Source organism: Microcebus murinus, chromosome 21, assembly GCF_040939455.1.
Source record: "Microcebus murinus isolate Inina chromosome 21, M.murinus_Inina_mat1.0, whole genome shotgun sequence".
Taxonomy (NCBI): Eukaryota; Metazoa; Chordata; class Mammalia; order Primates; family Cheirogaleidae; genus Microcebus; species Microcebus murinus.
The window spans coordinates 8,668,719-8,691,170 of record NC_134124.1 but is presented as its reverse complement, the minus strand read 5'-3'; the positions used below and the strand labels follow the sequence as shown (position 1 = coordinate 8,691,170).

Here is a 22,452-nt window from a genome sequence, read left to right as displayed (position 1 = left end):
TTTTGGGGGGAAAATAACATTTATAGCACTCCTCAGTTCATATCAAATACTTAGGCCCAAGTTCAAATGGCACATTCAACCTGGATAAAAGTGCAAAGACAGAGATTTTTGAAAGTATGGGTCCAGATTCAAGGTGAGCTGTATAGGTAGACATAGGTTTAATGACAGGAAACCAGAAACTACTCAAGTTTTGAAAGAAATAAAATGAAAAAAATAGATTGTATTGTAGTGTATTCCAAACATGTATTTTAGGTGAAAATAAAAATTTTGAAATATTTTATTTTAAATAAATTTTACTTGCATTTTCATATTTATTATTGTAGCTCTCTTCTCAAGACTACCCTGATTTTGCTTCACTGAGTTTTTAATTAGAGAATACCTTGTAAGATACATGACACAATATAAAATTAAATAGCTAAAAGAGAAAGAAATATAAATCACATAAAACCTCAACATAAGTATGAGTAAAGATTTAAAAACATGAATTAGAAAATAAAAAGATAGCTTGGACTAAAAGTAGAGTGTGAAGAACCACCAATTTGAAAGTCACAAACTACAATCCCGGAAATAAAATATAACATGTAGTGACATCAAAGGTGCAAATCCCATACCCAGATTCCTGTCCTGTGGACTACTGAGAGAAAAATCAAATCCTTGTCAAACATGGTAGTGGAATTTTTTAAGTTATAGAGCATGGATTTCAAGAGGACTCAATGTGTAGAGTCTTTATGTGCCTGAGCATTTAATCACTAAACTAAGAAGATTTCAATAAAAAGGAGAATGTCTTTTTGAAGGAAGAAAAGACCTATCAGGAAGTATTTTCTCCCATTTCAGTAAACTATTGAATTTCAAGAAATTTTTAAATGTAGAAAAGATTGTCAACCAACCAATGTCAACCAACATTTTCTTATAATCTACATTGTCAGATGTTTAGGGGAATATTTTATACAACTAGAAATGACGGTTTTATTTGTAACACTTATTGATGGAATTTGTTTCCTAAAGTAGAGAGCAATGGCTTTCTAGAGTTTAGGGGAATTTCCTTATGGAAATAATAGACACTGAGGTGTGCCAAACAATCATATCTTTACAGTCTCCATCCAGAGAAATATGCAGAATGACAAAATATAACAAGGTAAAAATTACTATATATTTCTGCTAGGGTTTCTTATGAAAAATAGAGCTAGACTGAAATTCCATGCATAATTTAGAAAAATATACAATAGAGTGGTGTTGATCTTAACTGAATGAGTAACGACTAAATTGGTTTCTCACCTAATAGTTTTCAAGTGCTACAGCAGCTCAGCATCAGAAATTCATTGTCACCCTCAACACAGGTTTAAATAAAATTGATTCAGCACCCAATAAATATCTGTTTAATGAACAGTTTATGGCAATTCTCACTAGGAAAGACAAAAGATAAAAGTCTGATCTGAAGTTAAGGAAATTTTAAAAATCGGGCAAATTTCTAAAAACAAACCATTTTTAAAGCCATTTAAATATGCCATAGGAAGTACTAAAAATATATTCCAAGAATAAATAAATAATTATATAAATAAATAAAATACAAGGAAAACCCACCTTTCCAGAGGAGTCCAAAGAAGCAGATGGTTCTCCGGTTTTATCTGGAGGTCCAGGACACGGAGACAGACCAGGGCTGAAGGCCATGAGGTCGGCCTTGGGCGGACCCTCCCCAGAGCACACCCTCTGCCGCCTCTGCTGCGAGTGTGACCAGCTCCCCACCGCGCTGGAGCACACCAGCCTGGGCTTGCCCGGCCCGCACGCGCCCTCGCTGGGCGGCGCCGAGCACCGCAGCGCCGTGTACAGCAGCAGCGTGAGCACCAGCAGGCTGGACACCGCGCAGATGGCGATGATCAGGTACACGTTGACATCCACCAGCGCCGCCTCCGGGCCCACAGCGCTCGCTGACGCCCGAGAAGAAGCCTTCGGCGCCTGCCCACTCTCCACCAGCGACACGAGCACGGTGGCCGTGGCGGTCAGCGCGGGCTCCCCGTGGTCCCTCACCAGCACCAGCAGGCGCTGGCGCGGCGCGTCCGCCTCGTCCAGGGCGCGCGTCGTGCTGATCTCGCCGGTGTACAGCCCCACGCGGAACGGGCTGCGCGCGCTTCCCGCCACTGGCTCCAGCTCATACGACAGCCACGCGTTGTAGCCAGAGTCCGCGTCCACCGCGCGCACCTTCGCCACCACGTGGCCCGCGCCCACAGACCGTGACAACAGCTCACTCACTGTGCCGCCGATGCCACCCACACGAGGCGCCAGCAGTTCCGGAGCGTTGTCGTTCTCATCCAGCACGAACACCTGCAGCGTCACGTTGCTGCCCAGAGGCGGCACGCCCGCGTCGCGCGCGCTCACCTGGAACCGCAGCAGCTCCAGCTCCTCGTGGTCCAGCGGCTGCAGCGCGTACACCTTGCCGCTCTCCGCGTGCACCGACACGTAGCTCGACAGCGCGCGCTCGCCCACCCGCCGCTCCACCAGCGAGTACGACACCCGCGCGTTCTCCTGCGCGTCCGCGTCCCGCGCCGACACCGTGAAGATGTGGCAGCCCGGCGGGTTGTTCTCCTTCACGAACACCGTGTACTCGGGCTGCGCGAAGGCCGGCGCGTTGTCGTTCACGTCGGCCACCTCCACGGACACGCTGGCGGTGGCCCACAGCGAAGGCGAGCCCCCGTCCCGGGCTGTCACCACCAGCTCATAGGCGGAAACAGTCTCCCGGTCCAGGGCGCCGTCCAACACCAAGGAATAGTAATTCTTGAAGGTGGACGCCAGCTTAAAGGGGACGGAAGGTGTCAGGGAACAGGTCACCTGTCCATTTGCACCTGCATCTAGGTCAGTCACGCTGACAAGGGCGATAACTGTTCCCATTTGTGCATTCTCTTTTACTGGAAGCCAGAGAGTTTTGACAGTCAGCTGTGGAGCATTGTCGTTCACATCCACAACCTCCACAAGAACTGTACAGTGACCAGCCAGTGGTGGGAACCCTTTATCAGTAGCCTCTACTTGAATCTTGTGGGCTTTACTTTCTTCAAAATCAATTAGTCCTATCACGGTAATTTCCCCACTTATGGGGTCTATGTGGAACTTGGATTTTATATCTGGAGAAGCATCACTAGAGAATGAATAAATAATGTCCCCATTCAAGCCTTCGTCTGAATCTGAGGCATTGAGTTTAATTACCAACGTTCCATTGGGGACATTTTCTGGCAACTTCACTTTGTAGAGGGTCCTGTCGAAAACTGGGGCATTGTCATTTACATCCAGTACCGTGATGAGTAACTGAACGGTGCCAGTCAGTTCGGGTTTGCCCCCATCGGTGGCCATGAGCAATAAATGAAGCTCCGGGGCCTCTTCCCTGTCTAAAGGCTTCCGTAATACAAGCCCCAGAGGTTTTACCTGCTCATCCTTGGTTGGTACATCCAGGGAGAAATACTCGTTGGGGCTCAGTCTGTAAGTGAGCAGGGCGTTCTCCCCGATATCCGCATCCGAGGCGCCCTCTAGTGGAAACCGAGAGTCGAGCGGCCTGGATTCCGCGATGATGAGATTCTTTTGTGTCGCTGGGAACACGGGCGGGTTGTCATTAATGTCCTTCACCTCCACCTCCACGTGGAACACCTGCAGCGGCCTGTCCACGATCACCTCCAGGTGGATGCTGCACTCCGCGCTCCGCCCGCACAGCTCCTCCCGGTCGATCCGAGAATTCACAAACAAAATGCCATTCTGCAGATTCACCTCCAGAAGGTCCCCGCGGCCTTTGGAATCCAACTGTAACGGGCGCTGCACCAGCTCCGCCAGCTGTAGCTCCAAATCCTGCACGATGCGGCCCACAAAGGTGCCGTGTTTGGCCTCCTCCGGGACCGAGTAGTGGAGCTGGCAGTCTCCTGCCTCCCAGATTGCTAGAATCAGAAGCGAGAGCAGTAGATTCCGGGCCTCTGGGTCTCCTTGACCTGAGCACAACATTTCAATTACTTGCTCTTTTTCTAATTGCTGAGAAATGCCTCAAAATCATGAGAAATCATCTGATTTCGTCAGTCCCATTCTGCTGGGGTCGCCATTGTTCAGCAGAGAGAGAGTAAAAGAGAACGGGACTTCTCACTCGTGGGAAAAAAAGGATGACTGTATTTGTCTTGATTCAGAGAGAACATCGCGGCAAAGAGTGACATCACGTGGCCCAAAGTGTAAGTACAAATTTCATCAGTAAACATTCCTCCATTATTCTGCAAAACTTTATTCCATTCTTTTAATTTTTCAAAATTAATCATTGTTGAAATAGAAGACCTTGTTTCTCTTACTAGAGGCGTTCTTAGCAGACTGACCACCTCTAAAAGTTTAGTATGGACTTGAGTGTGCCTTCTTAGGTGCAGAAAGCTTTCCACGTCATTTGTAAATGACAGAAATGAAGTCACAACAAAAAGGATTCATTCATTCAAACAAGCATGAATTTTAATTGAGAAAATTATTTTGTTCTGAAATTCAGAATCTCCCATATGTATCCATTTGGCATTCTGGTGTAAGAGAACTCAACAAGTCACTATCCCTACTGAACCTAGGAACCCAGAAACCTACTGATGAAAAAGAAACCTGCTCGTGTCTGAAAAAAGAAATCAAGAAAAATGAGCAAACAATTGAAGTAGTTTTCTCTCGTAATTTTATGAATTGAAGATGTATAAAATATTTCAAGAAAAGTAAGATCTTGTGTGGACAGAAAATATTTTGGATTTCTCTCTTTGTTAGCATTTATATAATCTGTTTCCAGAAACATATTGCATTCCTACATCTATATAGTGTGATCCTTTACAAGCCTTATCATTTGTAATAATCTCTTCTTTATAATCTCCAACATCATTTGTACATTTCTATGCATTGTTTCTGTAGTACGTTTTAATTTCATTATTGTTCATCCTTAGTGCTTAGAGTGATTTTTGTTTTTTTTTTTTTTTTTTTTGAGACAGAGTCTCGCTTTGTTGTCCAGGCTAGAGTGAGTGCCATGGCGTCAGCCTAGCTCACAGCAACCTCAATCTCCTGGGCTCGAGCGATCCTTTTGCCTCAGCCTCCCGAGTAGCTGGGACTACAGGCATGCGCCACCATGCCCGGCTAATTTTTTATATATATATCAGTTGGCCAATTAATTTCTTTCTATTTATAGTAGAGACGGGGTCTCGCTCTTGCTCAGGCTGGTTTTGAACTCCTGACCTTGAGCAATCCGCCCGCCTCGGCCTCCCAGGAGCTAGGATGTGATTTTTGTTTTTAAAGATATGCTAAGGATTCTTTTCCTGCCTAGGTTCTACAAGGCTCTTTTGTGAGTTTTATTATCTTATTACAAAGTGGAAGTAGATCAAGTAAATCTAGACTGTAGTGCTTCTTAAGTCTAAAGGCAAAATCATGACCATTTATTATGATATTGATGTTTTTACATATCTATCTTTTCTTTCACATTCTTACTGATAATAGCCTAAGGGACACTTCACAACTGCTGCTATCCTTGATTATTGCAGTAGCTTGTTTGTTCTCCCATTCAACCTTCTTGAAAAGGCCTTGAGTTATTTTGCTCAAAATATTTTGATAGCTCCCAATTAATTCTAAAGAGAAATCAAAATTCCTTAATCTGCTTGAAGTCTCTAAGTCTAGTGGCCAAAATCAAGAGATTTTCTCACATTACTTTTTCTGCCTTTATTCTATGCAAAGTATATGTTTTAACCAAAGTAGATTTTTCCATATTTCCAGTCATATTGATTCTTTTCTTTGTCTTCAATTTTGCTTATTTTCTTCTTCACAGAAATGCCCATTATTCTCAATATTCTCCCAGGGGAAATTTATCCATATAAAAAACACTGAGAACACCATGCTCCTTCGGGTGTTTCTTCAAAAAGTCAAATAGGAAGTGATTTTCTTTCAACTTCAACCTCATTATTATTTACCTCCTTCATGCTTGTTATAATGCCTTCCATTCCATTGTATGACTCGTATTCTTCATTTTACCTCAAACTTTTGAAGCCAGAGGCTGTATTTTGATAATTCAGTGATTTCTGTCTGGCAGGATGAAATACTCTTAGAGACGTGTAAGGACCCTATTTAATGTTTAATGAAGACTGGTGATTATAGTCTTCTCTACTTGCTAAGAAAGCACATTTTAAAAGTTATTTTATAACACTGTCCATACGAATGGTTTACTTCCCCATCATCAAAATATTATTGTGTACTTCTTCTTAAGAAAAACACTATTAGTGAAAAGAAACACACAAAGATTTCAAACACCTACTCAGACCTCTGAGAGATCTCAGGCAACTTGTAAATTTGGGAAAGATACAACTGTTAACATAAGGTAGTCTAAACTTTCCTTGAGGGCACTTTAACCTTTGTAGTCCCAAACTTTTTTCCACATTCATGGAATTTGACTTTCTAGAATGTGTAAAAACTGACATTTAGATTTTTTTTTACTCTACCATACAATGTTCAAAATATTGAGACATCCTAAGTTAATCTGAAAATGACTTTATAAAAGATAATTTTTTGCATGAAATAAGATGAATGTGGAAGACCATAATGACTTTCTGACATTTTAGGTTGTCTTTTTGCAACCAGTAATTTATTTTCCTCTTGGATATAATACTAACTAAATTTTATTATGTTCTTATCACTTGCCAGATATTATTATAAACAATTTATAAATATTAACTTGCTTGATTAAAAAAACTATGCAGGAGAATTCATACTTATCATGCATAAATGAAAACCAAGGAACTGAATAACAAACCCTTTACCTAAGGCTACATACACATAAAATAATTAGTACAGGGAGAATTTGATCCAGGGAGCTCTAGAACTCACAGTACTTAATTACTGATTTATGATGAATTTCAATTTAAGAAATAGTTAATAGCTAAAAGCATTACCATAGTTAGAATAGTGAAAAGTATTAACATACCAGCAATAGGTTTAGACTCTCTCACTGTGAAAAGCATATATCCAAAATGAAATTTGAATATCAGTTAGAGAGTTGGAGAAACACAGAATTAAACTGATTGAAATGATGAGCTGTCAAATACAATGGTAGGTGGTGAAAAGTACCCTTATTTCTATTTAGGGTATTTTATAAAAACCAATTAAACATTTAGGAGGAAAATTTAGTAATTAAAGTCATACCTCATCTGTGCTGACACCAGTACAAAAAAAAAAAAAAAAGTCATACCTGAGAACCAGGTAGATATAGATAGAATAGGAAATATAAGAGTAATATTACTTTCACAAAGCAAAAACTCCACATTCTATTCAAACAGTATAATAAAGATAAGCGTATAAAAAATAAAAAAGCTCTTAAAGTTGGGGACTCAAATTAAAATGATTCATTTTATGTAATGTGTTTTTAATAGCCAAATAAAATTCTAAACATGAACAGGGATTATGAAAAATATAAAATCAAGCACAAAATAATTCTGCTTTCAGATTACTTTCAGTTGGCAAGGGGGATAAAATATGATCATAAAAAATTACACTACTGCTTCCTAAGTGATAAAAAGATTTAAAGCTATGTTAACAGCAAACTATAAGAATTCAGAGTCCCAGAAACCCTTCATTCCTTTCCATTAAGTTCCACCAAAGTGTAATGTCATGTCTCCAAAAAGTAATGTCTTCAAAATCCAATGGGTATTTAATATCAAGGCAGGTCAAACAATCATAAGAAGCAAGGGTAAGAAGACAAGAAGAAGAACTAAAAATAGAAAAGGTTGAAAGACAAAAAAAATAAAGTATTTTGGACTTTTTGAAGATTTATTCCAGAATATTAAATGTTTCTACATGAACTAATGGTCTCTGCTCATCCTGGATATTCTGTGTAATGAAGATTTTTAAATTATATATTTGGTCTGTGGGACTGGAATTAACATGTACAATTTTTCTGATCAAAATATTTTAAGTCATATATTAAACATTACTTTAATGTGAAATATTATTTATAACACTCCAACTCATGTACAAAGGATTGATAGTATGATTAGAGTTTATCCAATATTTATCAGTCTAAAAGCAACTATTTTGTACACATAGAAGCTCAAAAAATGTTAAATTGTCAACAAGACAGCTGTAAAAAATCATCCAAGAGTAAAAAAAAAAAAACTCCAGATAGTAAAATGTTCTAAATGATATTGGAATAAAAGTAATATATTTACTCCCTCTTGATTTTATTTTAGCTAGTTCATAATAAAATTAGGAAGAAAATTAAAACTATGAAATTCTGGAAAGAAATTATTATTCTGTACTTTATGTCTAAACTGCTTAAAACTGCAATAGAGAAACACTGAAGATATTTGTGACTACCAGACACTAAAAAGACAAAAATGGATAAAAAGATACATTTCTACAAAGTTCCAAATGCACTGGATGTCACCAGAGCCTCATCAAGAGAAAACCGACATCAAGAGAAGACCAGTGTAACACATGCTAAAATCAATACTCAGTACAAAAGGAACTATCCAATGATAACTGGAGTTTGAGAGCAAACCCAGCTTGTAGAGAATGGTTAATAATGTATTACGGCACTAATAAACATTAATTATAAGATTTTTAAAAATTAAAACAAAGTTTGCATTTTGACTCTAAAATATGCCTCCCAAAAGTGAAATCGTTTTAAAGTAATTTTACTTTCCACAAATAGACTTTGTAATTTGTAAATATAAATGGACTTACTTTGAGGTCAGGATCGATATTTAAATCTTGCTGTTCGCCTACATCCCCTGATCCCGGACACGGTGGCAGGCTGGGGCTGAAGGCCATGAGGTCGGCCTTGGGCGGACCCTCCCCAGAGCACACCCTCTGCCGCCTCTGCTGCGAGTGTGACCAGCTCCCCACCGCGCTGGAGCACACCAGCCTGGGCTTGCCCGGCCCGCACGCGCCCTCGCTGGGCGGCGCCGAGCACCGCAGCGCCGTGTACAGCAGCAGCGTGAGCACCAGCAGGCTGGACACCGCGCAGATGGCGATGATCAGGTACACGTTGACATCCACCAGCGCCGCCTCCGGGTCCACAGCGCCCGCCAACGCCCGCGAAGAGGCTTTTGGAGCCTGGGCGCCCTCCACCAGCGACACGAGCACGGTGGCCGTGGCGGTCAGCGCGGGCTCCCCGTGGTCCCTCACCAGCACCAGCAGGCGCTGGCGCGGCGCGTCCGCCTCGTCCAGGGCGCGCGTGGTGCTGATCTCGCCGGTGTACAGCCCCACGCGGAACGGGCTGCGCGCGCTTCCCGCCGCTGGCTCCAGCTCATACGACAGCCACGCGTTGTAGCCAGAGTCCGCGTCCACCGCGCGCACCTTCGCCACCACGTGGCCCGCGCCCACCATCCGCGACACCACCTCGGTCACAGCGCCAAACGTGCTGCCAGCCCGAGGCGCCAGCAGCGCTGGCGCGTTGTCATTCTCATCCAGCACGAACACCTGCAGCGTCACGTTGCTGCCCAGAGGCGGCACGCCCGCGTCGCGCGCGCTCACCTGGAACCGCAGCAGCTCCAGCTCCTCGTGGTCCAGCGGCTGCAGCGCGTACACCTTGCCGCTCTCCGCGTGCACCGACACGTAGCTCGACAGCGCGCGCTCGCCCACCCGCCGCTCCACCAGCGAGTACGACACCCGCGCGTTCTCCTGCGCGTCCGCGTCCCGCGCCGACACCGTGAAGATGTGGCAGCCCGGCGGGTTGTTCTCCTTCACGAACACCGTGTACTCGGGCTGCGCGAAGGCCGGCGCGTTGTCGTTCACGTCGGCCACCTCCACGGACACGCTGGCGGTGGCCCACAGCGAAGGCGAGCCTCCGTCCCGTGCCGTCACCACCAGATCATAGGACGACACGCTCTCACGGTCCAGGGGGCTGTCCAGCACCAGCGAATAGTAATTCTTGAAGGTGGACACCAGTTTGAAGGGGACGTGGGGCGTCAGGGAGCAGGTCACCTGTCCGTTTGCACCTGAGTCAAGGTCGTTCACCCTAATTAGGGCGATGACAGTACCGAATTGAGCATCCTCTCGCACAGGCAAGGATAAGGAAGTCAATGCAATCTCAGGGGCATTATCATTTTTATCCAAAACTCTCACTAACACAGTGCAATGACCTGCCATCGGAGGGTGACCTTTGTCCGTCGCGTCAATGCGGATTTTGTATAAATTTACTTGTTCAAAATCCAAATTACCTTGAACCACTATTTCTCCAGTATTTGGATCTACGCTAAACTGGTCGGTAACCATGGTTGAAACAAGGCTATTAAAGGAGTATGAAATTGCCGCGTTCACTCCTTCATCCCGATCAGAAGCATTCAGTCTGATGACTGTTGTTCCGTTGTCCGAGTTTTCAAATATTTTTATTTCATATTCAGACTGTTCGAAAGTGGGAGCATTGTCGTTCACATCCAGCACGGTGACCAGCAGCTGAACGGTGCCGGTGAGCTCAGGTTTGCCTCCATCCGTGGCTGTCAGCAGTAAGTTGTGTGCCGAAGCGTCCTCTCTGTCCAAGGGTTTTCTTAACACAAGCTCAACCAGTTTATTTTCGTCGTTCTTTGAATTGACGTCTAGCGCGAAGTAATCACTGGAGCTAAGCCTGTAGGTTAAAACGCAGTTAGCTCCAATGTCAGCATCGGACGCGCCCTCTAGCGGAAAGCGTGAGTCTGGCATTCTGGATTCATAAACAAACAGCTTTTGTTCTTCTAATGGGAACACGGGCGGGTTGTCGTTAATGTCCTTCACCTCCACCTCCACGTGGAACACCTGCAGCGGCCTGTCCACGATCACCTCCAGGTGGATGCTGCACTCCGCGCTCCGCCCGCACAGCTCCTCCCGGTCGATCCGAGAATTCACAAACAAAATGCCATTCTGCAGATTCACCTCCAGAAGGTCCCCGCGGTCCTTGGACGCCACCCGGAACAGGCGCGGCACCAGCTCCGCCAGCTCCAGCCCCAGGTCCTGCGCGATGCGGCCCACGAAGGTGCCGTGCTTGGCCTCCTCGGGGACCGAGTAGTGGAGCTGGCCGCTCCCCGCCTCCCACGCTGCAAGGAGCAGAAGAGAGAGCAGCAGGCGCCGGGATCCCGGGTTTGCTCGCCAGGAATACACCATGTTAAGTACTAGTTTCCTATCAGAAAATCTTGTTTTAGTTTCAAGATGAACTATTGTATTTTCTGCAGCCTATTAATCCAATTCCGCGGCGTCTGCCATTGTCCGGCTTTCAGAGACAGATACTGTCAGAGGAACGACTTTGGGTCTTGGCTCGCCAGAACTTCTTGGTAGACAGCGACATCATGTGGTTCCAAAAGGTAATGATTACCTGAATTACCTCCGCAATATTTAGTATTTTTTAGTATATTTACTTCTAGTATACTTTTAGTATATTTTTTTTTTTTTTTTTTGAGACAGAGTCTCACTTTGTTGTCCAGGCTAGAGTGAGTGCCGTGGCGTCAGCCTAGCTCACAGCAACCTCAAACTCCTGGGCTCAAGCGATCCTCCTGCCTCAGCCTCCCGAGTAGCTGGGACTACAGGCATGCGCCACCATGCCCGGCTAATTTTTTATATATATATCAGTTGGCCAATTAATTTCTTTCTATTTATAGTAGAGTCGGGGTCTCGCTCTTGCTCAGGCTGGTTTTGAACTCCTGACCTTGAGCAATCCGCCCGCCTCGGCCTCCCAAGAGCTAGGATTACAGGCGTGAGCCACAGCGCCCGGCCTCTTTTAGTATATTTATTATATTTTCTTCCCCTTTATCATACTTTAACAGAACTTTCTTGACTTTATCAAGTGCAGAGGCATGTATACCGTCTGGTTTCTTACAATAACTTAGCTTCAGCTAGTGATCTTTCTTCATAGTAAAAGGAGTTTCTTCCCAGGATTTTTTAAATTGGTATCAATTAGTAATAAAATTAAATTTGATCCAGATACATCATGGATATCAGAAGCGTAGACTATCTTCCATACTTTTATGTGGAAGGAATGTGGTAATATTTATCTAGTCACAGGAAACAGTGGTATGCATTACTCTTAGCTGAGCATATAATTCTACAGTTTCTATATTATATCTTCTTGTGGATTATTATTAAATTTCTGCTTTTCTTCATTCGATGAATGTCAAATTTTCTAAACAGTTTTATTTACTAATGTAAGAAAAATTAAAGCATATTCTTTACAATATTTCTTGATATCTCTGCAGCTGGTTAAAATAGGCATCTCACTTAAAATACTTTCCTTCATAGATTTCTCTGTCACAACAAACCCTGGCAGTATTTCTACCATTGGGTTCTCTGCTGGTTCTTCTTCTTTCTGCTGCTCCAAAATATGAATATTTTCCGAAGTTATACCTTTAGCTGTCTTATTTTTCCCATCCTTTTAAGTGTTTCTGTTAATATTTCCGTGCCTTCAAACTAGCTTATTATTTGAAATATTCTTAAGTCTATATCTACAAACACCTATTTTCATTTTCTACGTCAGTTGTCCACAACTTTTTTGGCACCAGGGACCGGTTTCATGGAAGACAATTTTTCCACAGATGGGGGACAGGGCTGGGAGGCAGAGCTCAGGCGGTGGTAGGAGCAATGGGGAGTGGGGAGTGGCTGTAAATGCAGATGAAGTTTGGCTTGCTAGCTAGCCTGCCTGCCATTCACCTCTTGCTGTGCATGGGGGGGGGGCACAACTTTCATAGAAAACAATTTTTCCATGGACTTGGGGTGGATGTGGTGGGCGGAAGAGCTCTATGGCCTGGTCCCTAACAGGCTACCCCAGCGGGTTAGGGACCACAGTTCTACATGACATTTTTACCAGTATACCCTAACATCACCTAAAAACAACTTGACGAAAATCAAAAGACTATCTAATCAATAATGACCCAAAATCTAAATCTTCCCAAAAGATCACAATTTATAGCATGGCTATTCTCCAAATGGACATATACATATTTTTATGATTCTTTTTCCTTGCCTACCATACTTAAACTTTCTGTATATCCCAGTTCTCCTTTCATATGTCATAATTTTTGTCTTTATGAGTACTGTTTTCATTGCATTGCAGTAAAATTTGTATTGAGTTTGCCTTTCTATTGATCAATTGTCAAGATGTTAGATTCACATTTAGGAGATACATACATGACCATGAGCCAATCCTCTCAGCGTGCTGACTAACCACTTTCCAATATGCATCGTATTTTACAGAAAAGATATTCTCTTCCTCAACAAACTCTTTGTTCAAAGTTTTTCTTCTATTATTTCATCTATACCTGACAAAATTCTACCCACCCTTCAAAGTCCACCTCAAAAGTAAATTCTCCATGAATTCACCATGAATGCCTACATTGTACGTACTTAATAGCTCCTTTGAATGTCTAGAAAATCTTTACAAAAAAACAAGTAAAATAGAAAAGATGAAGATAGACATTTTCTTGGAAACTATTTTAATTTGTCCTCACATTATGTACTCAAAGGCTATGTCTATAGTTGATCCTAAATAATAGCAAAAGTTTTGCAAAGAAAATAGCATTACTCAATACCTTTGTGAAGACTTTTTTACCAACAAGAAAAAATTCCAGAGCCATGACATAAGTCAAAGAGTTTGAACATCTGAAAAATAATTAAGCTTTTTTAAAAAAGTAATGATGAGGCCGGGCGCGGTGGCTCATGCCTGTAATCCTAGCACTCTGGGAGGCCGAGGCGGGCGGATTGCTCGAGGTCAGGAGTTCGAAACCAGCCTGAGCAAGAGCGAGACCCTGTCTCTACTATAAATAGAAAGAAATTAATTGGCCAACTAATATATATATATATATATATATATATATAAATCAGCCGGGCATGGTGGCACATGCCTGTAGTCCCAGCTACTTGGGAGGCTGAGGCAGGAGGATTACTTGAGCCCAGGAGTTTGAGGTTGCTGTGAGCTAGGCTGACGTCTCGGCACTCACTCTAGCCTGGGCAACAAGCGAGACTCTGTCTCAAAAAAAAAAAAAAAAAGTAATGATGGTTGATGAATATAGATTGGGGGGCTGAGGAGGATCCTCTATCAACTTCTAGCATTTCCCAAGATAAGTAGGACTTTTTAAATTTCTTAATAACATGCCAGTAAGATTTTTTGAAAAATATATACATGTAAACATAAAAGAAAAATAAGTAAATCAATAAAAACAGAATTACAATTACCATCATAGAAAGTCTAGAATACTTATAGATTTTTTCAAAAAAAAACTGGCATTATTTAACAGGAGCAGCAAATTTGGTCTCTTTATGATGAATGCGAATTTGCTGCTGGACAGTAGATAATTCTGTTGATTATTGAACAAGTTCTTGAGTTTGTATACCTCTAACTTTATTCACATTGAAAACAAAAAAAGCAAGATATCCAAAAATGACTTCCTAAAGTATATTGGGATTTTACCATCTGTGAAAGTTGAAACAATCATTTCTAAAGAACCTAATTATTTGTAAATTTTAAAAATGAGTTTGGACAATTAAGTCATTATTTTCTTAATGTCATTAAAGAGAACTGCATGAATAAATCATGACATACCCATATAATAAAATAAGATGTAGACATTAAAAGACTGAAAAAATCAAATAAGTAAAAAGAATGAGGAAATGCTTATGAAATAATATGACACAAAAAGCAATATATAAAGTGGAAAAATAAAAGGTGTAGAAGAGTAAGGTTTACAGTGCAATTACTTGTTTTTTTAATAAAGAAAGAACCCAGCAAGGTGGCTCACTGCAGGTAATACATAATCCTAGTACTTTGAGGGGCCAAGGCAGAAGGATTTCTTGGGGCCAGAATCTCTTTTTTTTTTTTTTTTTTGCACCTTAAAATAACCTTTTTTTTTTAAGTTAATATATGCAATATAGGAAACTGAAAAACACGAGAAACAAAGAACAAAGTCATCCACAATCACAAGCATTTCACAGTTGGACATGTCCTTCTAGATCCTGACACATACACAACATCCAATTTTATGGGATTGAGATAGTACAGTATACATCATGCTTTTTCACACACCATGAATATTTACCAATCGAAAATCTCAAAGCTATGAGTGTTTTTTGTTATTTCATAGGGCCAGAATCTCTTAATACCAGTCTGGGCAACACAGCAAGACCCTGTCTCTACAAAAAATAAAAACAAAAAATTAGTCCACTGTGGTGGCTCACACCTGTAGCCCTAACTAATCTGGAGACTGAGCCAAGAGGATTGTTTGGGCCCAGAAGTTTTAGGTTGCAGGGAGCTATGATTGTACCACTGCACTCTAGCCCCATTGAAAGAACTAGACCTTCCCTAAAATAAATAAATAAATGAAAGGTAGATTATAAACACACACATATACATGACTTTGTAATATATAAAAGAAACCAAAATTGCTTCAGGAATTTAGAAAGGTAAAGTGAATGGTTGAGGATTGGAGGTAGCAAGGAGACTTTTCACTACATACTATATTCCATTCTTTGAAATTTTGGAGGTGAATACATTATACAAACAAGGAACACAATAAAACAAGTTTCCTTGTTTCCACAATAAAACTTGTTTCCTATACAAAAAAGGAACACAATAAAAAACTATTGAACTGTAATTTAAACTGTATTGTTGACTAGTGAATATTAATTCATCATGAATATGGCAAATCCAATTCAACAAAGTTTTAAAAAGTCAGTACCACACAAATATAGTGAGGAAGAGAAGATAAATTGATATAATAAGAAATTAAAATAATTCAAGTACTACACTAAACATAAATGGGCAAAATTAAGCAGATGATGTTGAAACAGTTATATGTTTCATAAAATTAGGACAATATATAGAATAAATGTTAGGTCAAAATATATCTTAAAATTTTTTTACTGTAACATTTATGAAGACTGACTAGAAAGAATGTATTTGTAAACTTTGGATTTTGGAAATACACTATAAAATAGAAAGATGAATCCATAATTTCAACTAGCAAAATCTTCCACCAAAAATAGAAAGTGAGCAACATAAATCACGGATTTTAATCTAAAGGATTACATGGCCCCAAACCAAAAGTACATGTTAAACATGAATATAAGTCTGAATACTTAATTAGGACAAACACAGCACAACACTTAAGATGTATGTGTGTGTGTATATATATATATATATAGTATGTATGAACTAAAAAAGAAAAGAAAAAATAACATGTGGAATATGTAAGTAGAAAAGCTAAAATAATTACTTTTAAATTGTTGGAAATAAGAGTATTATGACTCACGTTATCTGCCGAAGTGGGACCCTGAGGAAGGCTGGGGCTGAAGGCTATGAGGTCCGTCTTGGGCGGACCCTCCCCAGAGCACACCCTCTGCCGCCTCTGCTGCGAGTGTGACCAGCTCCCCACCGCGCTGGAGCACACCAGCCTGGGCTTGCCCGGCCCGCACGCGCCCTCGCTGGGCGGCGCCGAGCACCGCAGCGCCGTGTACAGCAGCAGCGTGAGCACCAGCAGGCTGGACACCGCGCAGATGGCGATGATCAGGTACACGTTGACATCCACCAGCGCCGCCTCCTGAGCCACCCCGCCCTCGAATGCCCGTGAAGAGGCCTTTGCCGCGTGGCCGCTCTCCACCAGCGACACCAACACGGTGGCCGTGGCCGTCAGCGCGGGCTCGCCGTGATCCTTCACCAGCACGACTAGGTGCTGGCGCGAAGAGTCTGCTTCCTCCAGGGCGCGCGTGGTGCTGATCTCGCCGGTGTACAGCCCCACGCGGAAAGGGCTGCGCGGGCCACCCACCGCCTGCTGCAGCTCATACGACAGCCACGCGTTGTAGCCAGAGTCTGCGTCCACCGCGCGCACCTTCGCCACCACGTGGCCCACCCCCACAGACCGTGACACCACCTCGTTCACTAGGCCAACGCCGCTGCCACCTCGAGGCGCCAGGAGCGCTGGCGTGTTGTCATTCTCATCCAGCACGAACACCTGCAGCGTCACGTTGCTGCCCAGAGGCGGCACGCCCGCGTCGCGCGCGCTCACCTGGAACCGCAGCAGCTCCAGCTCCTCGTGGTCCAGCGGCTGCAGCGCGTACACCTTGCCGCTCTCCGCGTGCACCGACACGTAGCTCGACAGCGCGCGCTCGCCCACCCGCCGCTCCACCAGCGAGTACGACACCCGCGCGTTCTCCTGCGCGTCCGCGTCCCGCGCCGACACCGTGAAGATGTGGCAGCCCGGCGGGTTGTTCTCCTTCACGAACACCGTGTACTCGGGCTGCGCGAAGGCCGGCGCGTTGTCGTTCACGTCGGCCACCTCCACGGACACGCTGGCGGTGGCCCACAGCGAAGGCGAGCCCCCGTCCCGGGCTGTCACCACCAGATCATAGACGGAAACAGTCTCCCGGTCCAGGGCGCCGTCCAACACCAGCGAATAGTAATTCTTGAAGGTGGACACAAGCTTGAAGGGAACTTGGGGAGTCAGGGAGCAGGTCACCCGAGCGTTGGCTCCAAAATCTAGGTCAACAACGCTAATCAGTGTGATGACTGTGCCTGGCTGGGCGTTCTCTGAGATAGGGAGGGACAGTGAAGTGACAGTCAGCTGTGGAGCATTGTCATTAGCGTCCACTACTTCCACAAGAACTGTACAGTGACCAGCCAGTGGTTGGAACCCTTTATCAGTAGCCTCTACTCGAATTTTGTGGGCTTTACTTTCTTCAAAATCAATTAGTCCTATCACGGTAATTTCCCCACTTATGGGGTCTATGTGGAACTTGGATTTTATATCTGGAGAAGCATCACTAGAGAATGAATAAATAATGTCCCCATTCAAGCCTTCGTCTGAATCTGAGGCATTGAGTTTAATTACCAACGTTCCATTGGGGACATTTTCTGGCAACTTCACTTTGTAGAGGGTCCTGTCGAAAACTGGGGCATTGTCATTGGCATCCAGTACCGTGATGAGTAACTGAACGGTGCCAGTCAGTTCGGGTTTGCCCCCATCGGTGGCCATGAGCAATAAATGAAGCTCCGGGGCCTCTTCCCTGTCTAAAGGCTTCCGTAATACAAGCCCCAGAGGTTTTACCTGCTCATCCTTGGTTGGTACATCCAGGGAGAAATACTCGTTGGGGCTCAGTCTGTAAGTGAGCAGGGCGTTCTCCCCGATATCTGCATCCGACGCGCCCTCTAGTGGAAACCGAGAGTCGAGCAGCCTGGATTCTGTGATGAACAGATTCTTTTGTGTCGCTGGGAACACGGGCGGGTTGTCGTTAATGTCCTTCACCTCCACCTCCACGTGGAACACCTGCAGCGGCCTGTCCACGATCACCTCCAGGTGGATGCTGCACTCCGCGCTCCGCCCGCACAGCTCCTCCCGGTCGATCCGAGAATTCACAAACAAAATGCCATTCTGCAGATTCACCTCTAGAAGGTCCCCGCGGTCCTTGGACGCCACCCGGAACAGGCGCGGCACCAGCTCCGCCAGCTCCAGCCCCAGGTCCTGCGCGATGCGGCCCACGAAGGTGCCGTGCTTGGCCTCCTCGGGGACCGAGTAGCGGAGCTGGCCGCTCCCCGCCTCCCACGCTGCTAGAATTATAATAAACTGCAATAGATGTCGGCCCCCTCTGTCACATCCACTGGGGCACACCATTTCAATGTATTGGCGGTTTTCTCCAGTCAGCGAAGCTTGCCTCCAAATTTATAGCAATCTTTTCATCCCTTCGTTTCAATCCTGGCCATTGTTGAGCATTGGAAGACGGAAAAGAGAGTGAAGCGTCTTTCCAGTGGAAAACAAATGACTTGGTTTTGTTGACTAGGGAAGAATTTGCGGTAAAGAGCGACATCATGTGGCCCACATAGTAAGTACGAATTACAAAAATTATATTAACAAGATGAAAAGTTTTATTTCAAGCGCTGAATTTTTCCTTCATTGTTGTTAAAGTGTGGGACATTTCTCTCGCTTGTTGTCGGCATTCTTGTTGTCGGCTTGTTGTCATTAGTGGCTTTTGAATATTTAGTGTGACCATACCTGTGGCTTCCTCATGCCTTTGAAAAACTTTTTCCCATACACTTTTAAATAAATATAGAAAGCTAACTGACAAAACAAATCATTTAAACAACACTAAGTTCAAATTCCTTTGCTCTAGAGTTCAGGAATCTTCATATTCTTAGATCCGTATCTGTGTTAAAACTTCTGCTTCACTTGACCAGCAAAAAAGCAAGAAAAAAAGAAAAAGAAAAGAAAACTCCTGAACTCTCTAGGGATCCAGGATCTCAAGATTCTACTAATAGAAGAGAATCTTCTCTCTTAATAGAGAGTCTTCTATTAGTAGAGACTACTAATAGAAGTGTGTGTGTGTGTGTGTGTGTGTGTGTGTGTGTGTGTATCTTGTAAAGAGGCAGGAAATATTAGCAACTATTCAGATATTTTTCTCAAGAAAACAAAATAATAGAAGGGTTTTGAAATTTTTGAAGAGGTAGGATTTGTATTAAGTGAACTTTTTAAGGATGAAATATTCTTAATATTTCTCTTCATCATAATTTATATATTCTGTTTCAGGGTTTCATGATTCCTTATGTGGTTGCCCTTTCTATCCTTTCTAAGTTTTGTGTTTATGAATACATACCTGTTTTTATAGTCTCCAATATGATTAACATTATTTTTTATAAGTTTATTTCATTAGATAGCATTTAGTGTTCCCCCATAATATTACATAGAGCAGTCCCTTAATCAAGTTTTGAGGTATTTTATCCTTTTCGGATATCTTTTACAGAGCTAGTTTTCTTGAACTTTTCATTCCAATGTTCCCAACTCCAAGTAAAATAATTACATATGTAGTATAATGCTTTCCTAAATAAGTTTTTATAATTGCTGTTCTCCTTTAGTATTATAATAGCTTCTTATTATGTCACCTTGTTTATCCCAACCTCACTTATCATGCACTTACCACTTATAGTCATCTTTCTGAAACACTTTTTATTCCTATTGCTTCACATTTTTTGATAGCTTTCAAATGACTTTTGAGAAGTGTCAAAGTGTCCTAGACTACAACTCAAAGTTACCCAAGAGATTTTTCTGATATTATTTTTCTAGCCTTGTCTCATACTTTCTCCTATGGGGATTGCATTTTGTTACCAACATGGACCATTCCTTGTTTCTAGGTACATTTGGGCTTTCCTGTGTACTCATTTATTTAAGTTACTCTCTTCTCGAAAACACCTATTATTCTCCATATTCTCTCAGGGGAAATTACTTTACTTTAAAACCACTAAAAACATCATGACTCTTTATGGACTCATTCGATGAGGGAAAGAAGGCAGAGATTTTTCTTTAATTCTCATCACACTGTGATTTATCTTTCTTATACCTCTTATATTAATAATACTCTGCCTTCTATTGTGGTCATATTTATGTCAGACACATATCTTTATTTTTCTATGAAATTCTTGAAGCCAGGGATTGGGTCTTCTTGGTTTGATAATTCATGGCAGTCATAGTGTGATATTCTTGGATACTGTCCTAGAAGCTTTTTAATTAATTATTTTTTATTATTATAAAGGGTATAATAACCAAAACAGCATAGTATTGGCACAAGAACAGACACACACAGACTAATAGATCAGAACAGACAACCCAGATATAAAACCATCCTCATAGTGCCATCTGATCTTTGACAAAGCAGACAAAAACGTACACTGGGGAAAAGAATCCAAATTCAATAAATGGTGCTGGGAAAACTGGATAACCACATGTAGAAGACTGAAATGGGACCTGCACCTCTCATTGCTCACAAAAATTAACTCACGATAAATAACAGACTTAAACCTAAGGCATGAAAGCATAAGAATTCTAGAAGAAAACATTGCAAAAACTCTTATAGACATTGGCCTAGGCAAAGAATTTGTGAAGATGACCCCAAAAGCAATCACAGCGTCAACAAAAATAAATAAATAAATGGGACCTGATCAAATTAAAAGGCTTCTCCACAGCCAAAGAACTATCATTATAGGGAATAGACAACCTATGGAGTAGGAGAAAATATTTGCATGCTATACATCTGATAAAGGACTGATAACTAGAATCTATACAGAACTCAGGAAAATCAGCAAGAAAAAATCAACCAACCCCATTAAAAAGTGGGCAAAGGACATGAACAGAAACTTTTCAAAAGAAGATAGACTAATGGCCAACAAACATGAAAAAATGCTTAACATCTCTAATCATCAGGGAAATGCAATTCAAAACCACAATGAACTATCACCACTTCAAATCCTAGAGGAATTTCTACTATTGTGCTTTGCTGCTTTTGATCCTTCAGCTGTTTGTTGTTGTTGTTGTTTTGGCTTTTTTTGAGACAGAGTCTCATTCTGTTCTCCGGGCTAGAGTGCACCTCAAACTCCTGGGCTCAAGCAATCCTCCCACCTCAGCTTTCCAAGTAGCTGGGACTGCAAGCACATCCCACCACACCCTGCTAATTTTTCTATTTTTTTATAGAGACAAGGTCTTGCTCTTGCTCAAGCTGGTCTCAAACTCTTGGCCTCCTGGCCTCTTCAGCTGTCCTTAAATGAGTTCATCCTTTTCTCCCGACCTCAACTTCGTCCTAGATCCTGTCCTCTAAGTGTTTTCATCTGCTTCCAAGATTCAACTAAGACTTTTATTGAGGTATTCCCAAACCACTATCTTCACCCTCCCTTTCTATGTTTCTAATTGTCACTTTCATCCATACACGGTGATTCTTAGAAAACAATTTGTTAAATATGAAAGTATGACTAATTATTAACAACCTTCAAATTCAAATCCTTGAAAGCCACACTTTTTATGGCATGAACATGCCCCATGTCACCTATATTACTTTTTAAATTACTCCCCATCCTTTACCTTCCTTATTCAAAGTCCACCTACATACAGTCCATCTGTCTTTCACAAACCACTAAATGTATCTTCATAGGTATAGCTTTCATTGAATTTTATTAAACATAACACTAAAATCCAGGACACTAAAATCATTTTCTAGGTGACCTAAGATGTGATCACAAGCCAAATTTTCCAGGGTTATTTTCAATTACTCTCTCATATGAATCTTATTTTGCTGACAAAATAGACTACTTACTCTGCCTCTTTCCCAATACACCCTTTCTTTGAGCTGGAGTTTTTAATTACCTCTATCTTTACCTGCAAAAATGTTAACCCTCACAACAAAGCCAAGCCCAAATATCACCTTCATCATTAATTTATCTTTAATATCATCAATTGGAGGCAATTAAACCTCACCCTGAAATTATTCACCAATAAGACTTATCAAATGATATATGTCCATCCCTACCTTGCTCCAAATTTCTGACATAAATTAATAAGCCTCATATATAATTGTAACACAAAGCTCTTTGTTCCATGAGAAGTCCTTTCTTGAAATATAATTATTAACCTGGATCTATTTAGTAGTCCTTATCACTGACTTTCTATTGCAGTTATTTTGGACAAAGAGTTCATTTGCTAACCCATAATAACCCCAAAACAAGAGGATTCT

At 42.2% G+C, this 22,452-nt stretch overlaps 2 protein-coding genes and 1 pseudogene across 3 annotated transcripts in view; all 3 read right to left on the bottom strand.

Annotated features, from left to right (window-relative positions):
• LOC105862593 (protocadherin alpha-C2) overlaps positions 1–22,452 on the bottom strand; it is a 156,078-nt gene that overhangs the window by 107,093 nt on the left and 26,533 nt on the right. The window contains exon 1 of one of the 2 annotated variants that reach the window (XM_075996134.1): positions 8,698–11,373. The exons of the other annotated variant lie outside the window; for it this stretch is intronic. Within the exon in view, the coding sequence (XP_075852249.1) occupies positions 8,698–11,091 (2,394 nt within the window). The 5' untranslated portion in view covers positions 11,092–11,373. Of the gene's footprint in view, positions 1–8,697; positions 11,374–22,452 lie in introns of those variants that run through there. 2 annotated transcript variants of the gene reach the window in all.
• On the bottom strand, positions 1,476–4,937 carry LOC105862477 (protocadherin alpha-9-like). Its single transcript, XM_075996138.1, has one exon. It carries the CDS (start codon positions 3,973–3,975, stop codon positions 1,486–1,488), a length of 2,490 nt encoding a protein of 829 aa, XP_075852253.1. The 5' UTR covers positions 3,976–4,937; the 3' UTR covers positions 1,476–1,485.
• On the bottom strand, positions 15,736–19,277 carry LOC142863084 (protocadherin alpha-7 pseudogene; annotated as a pseudogene).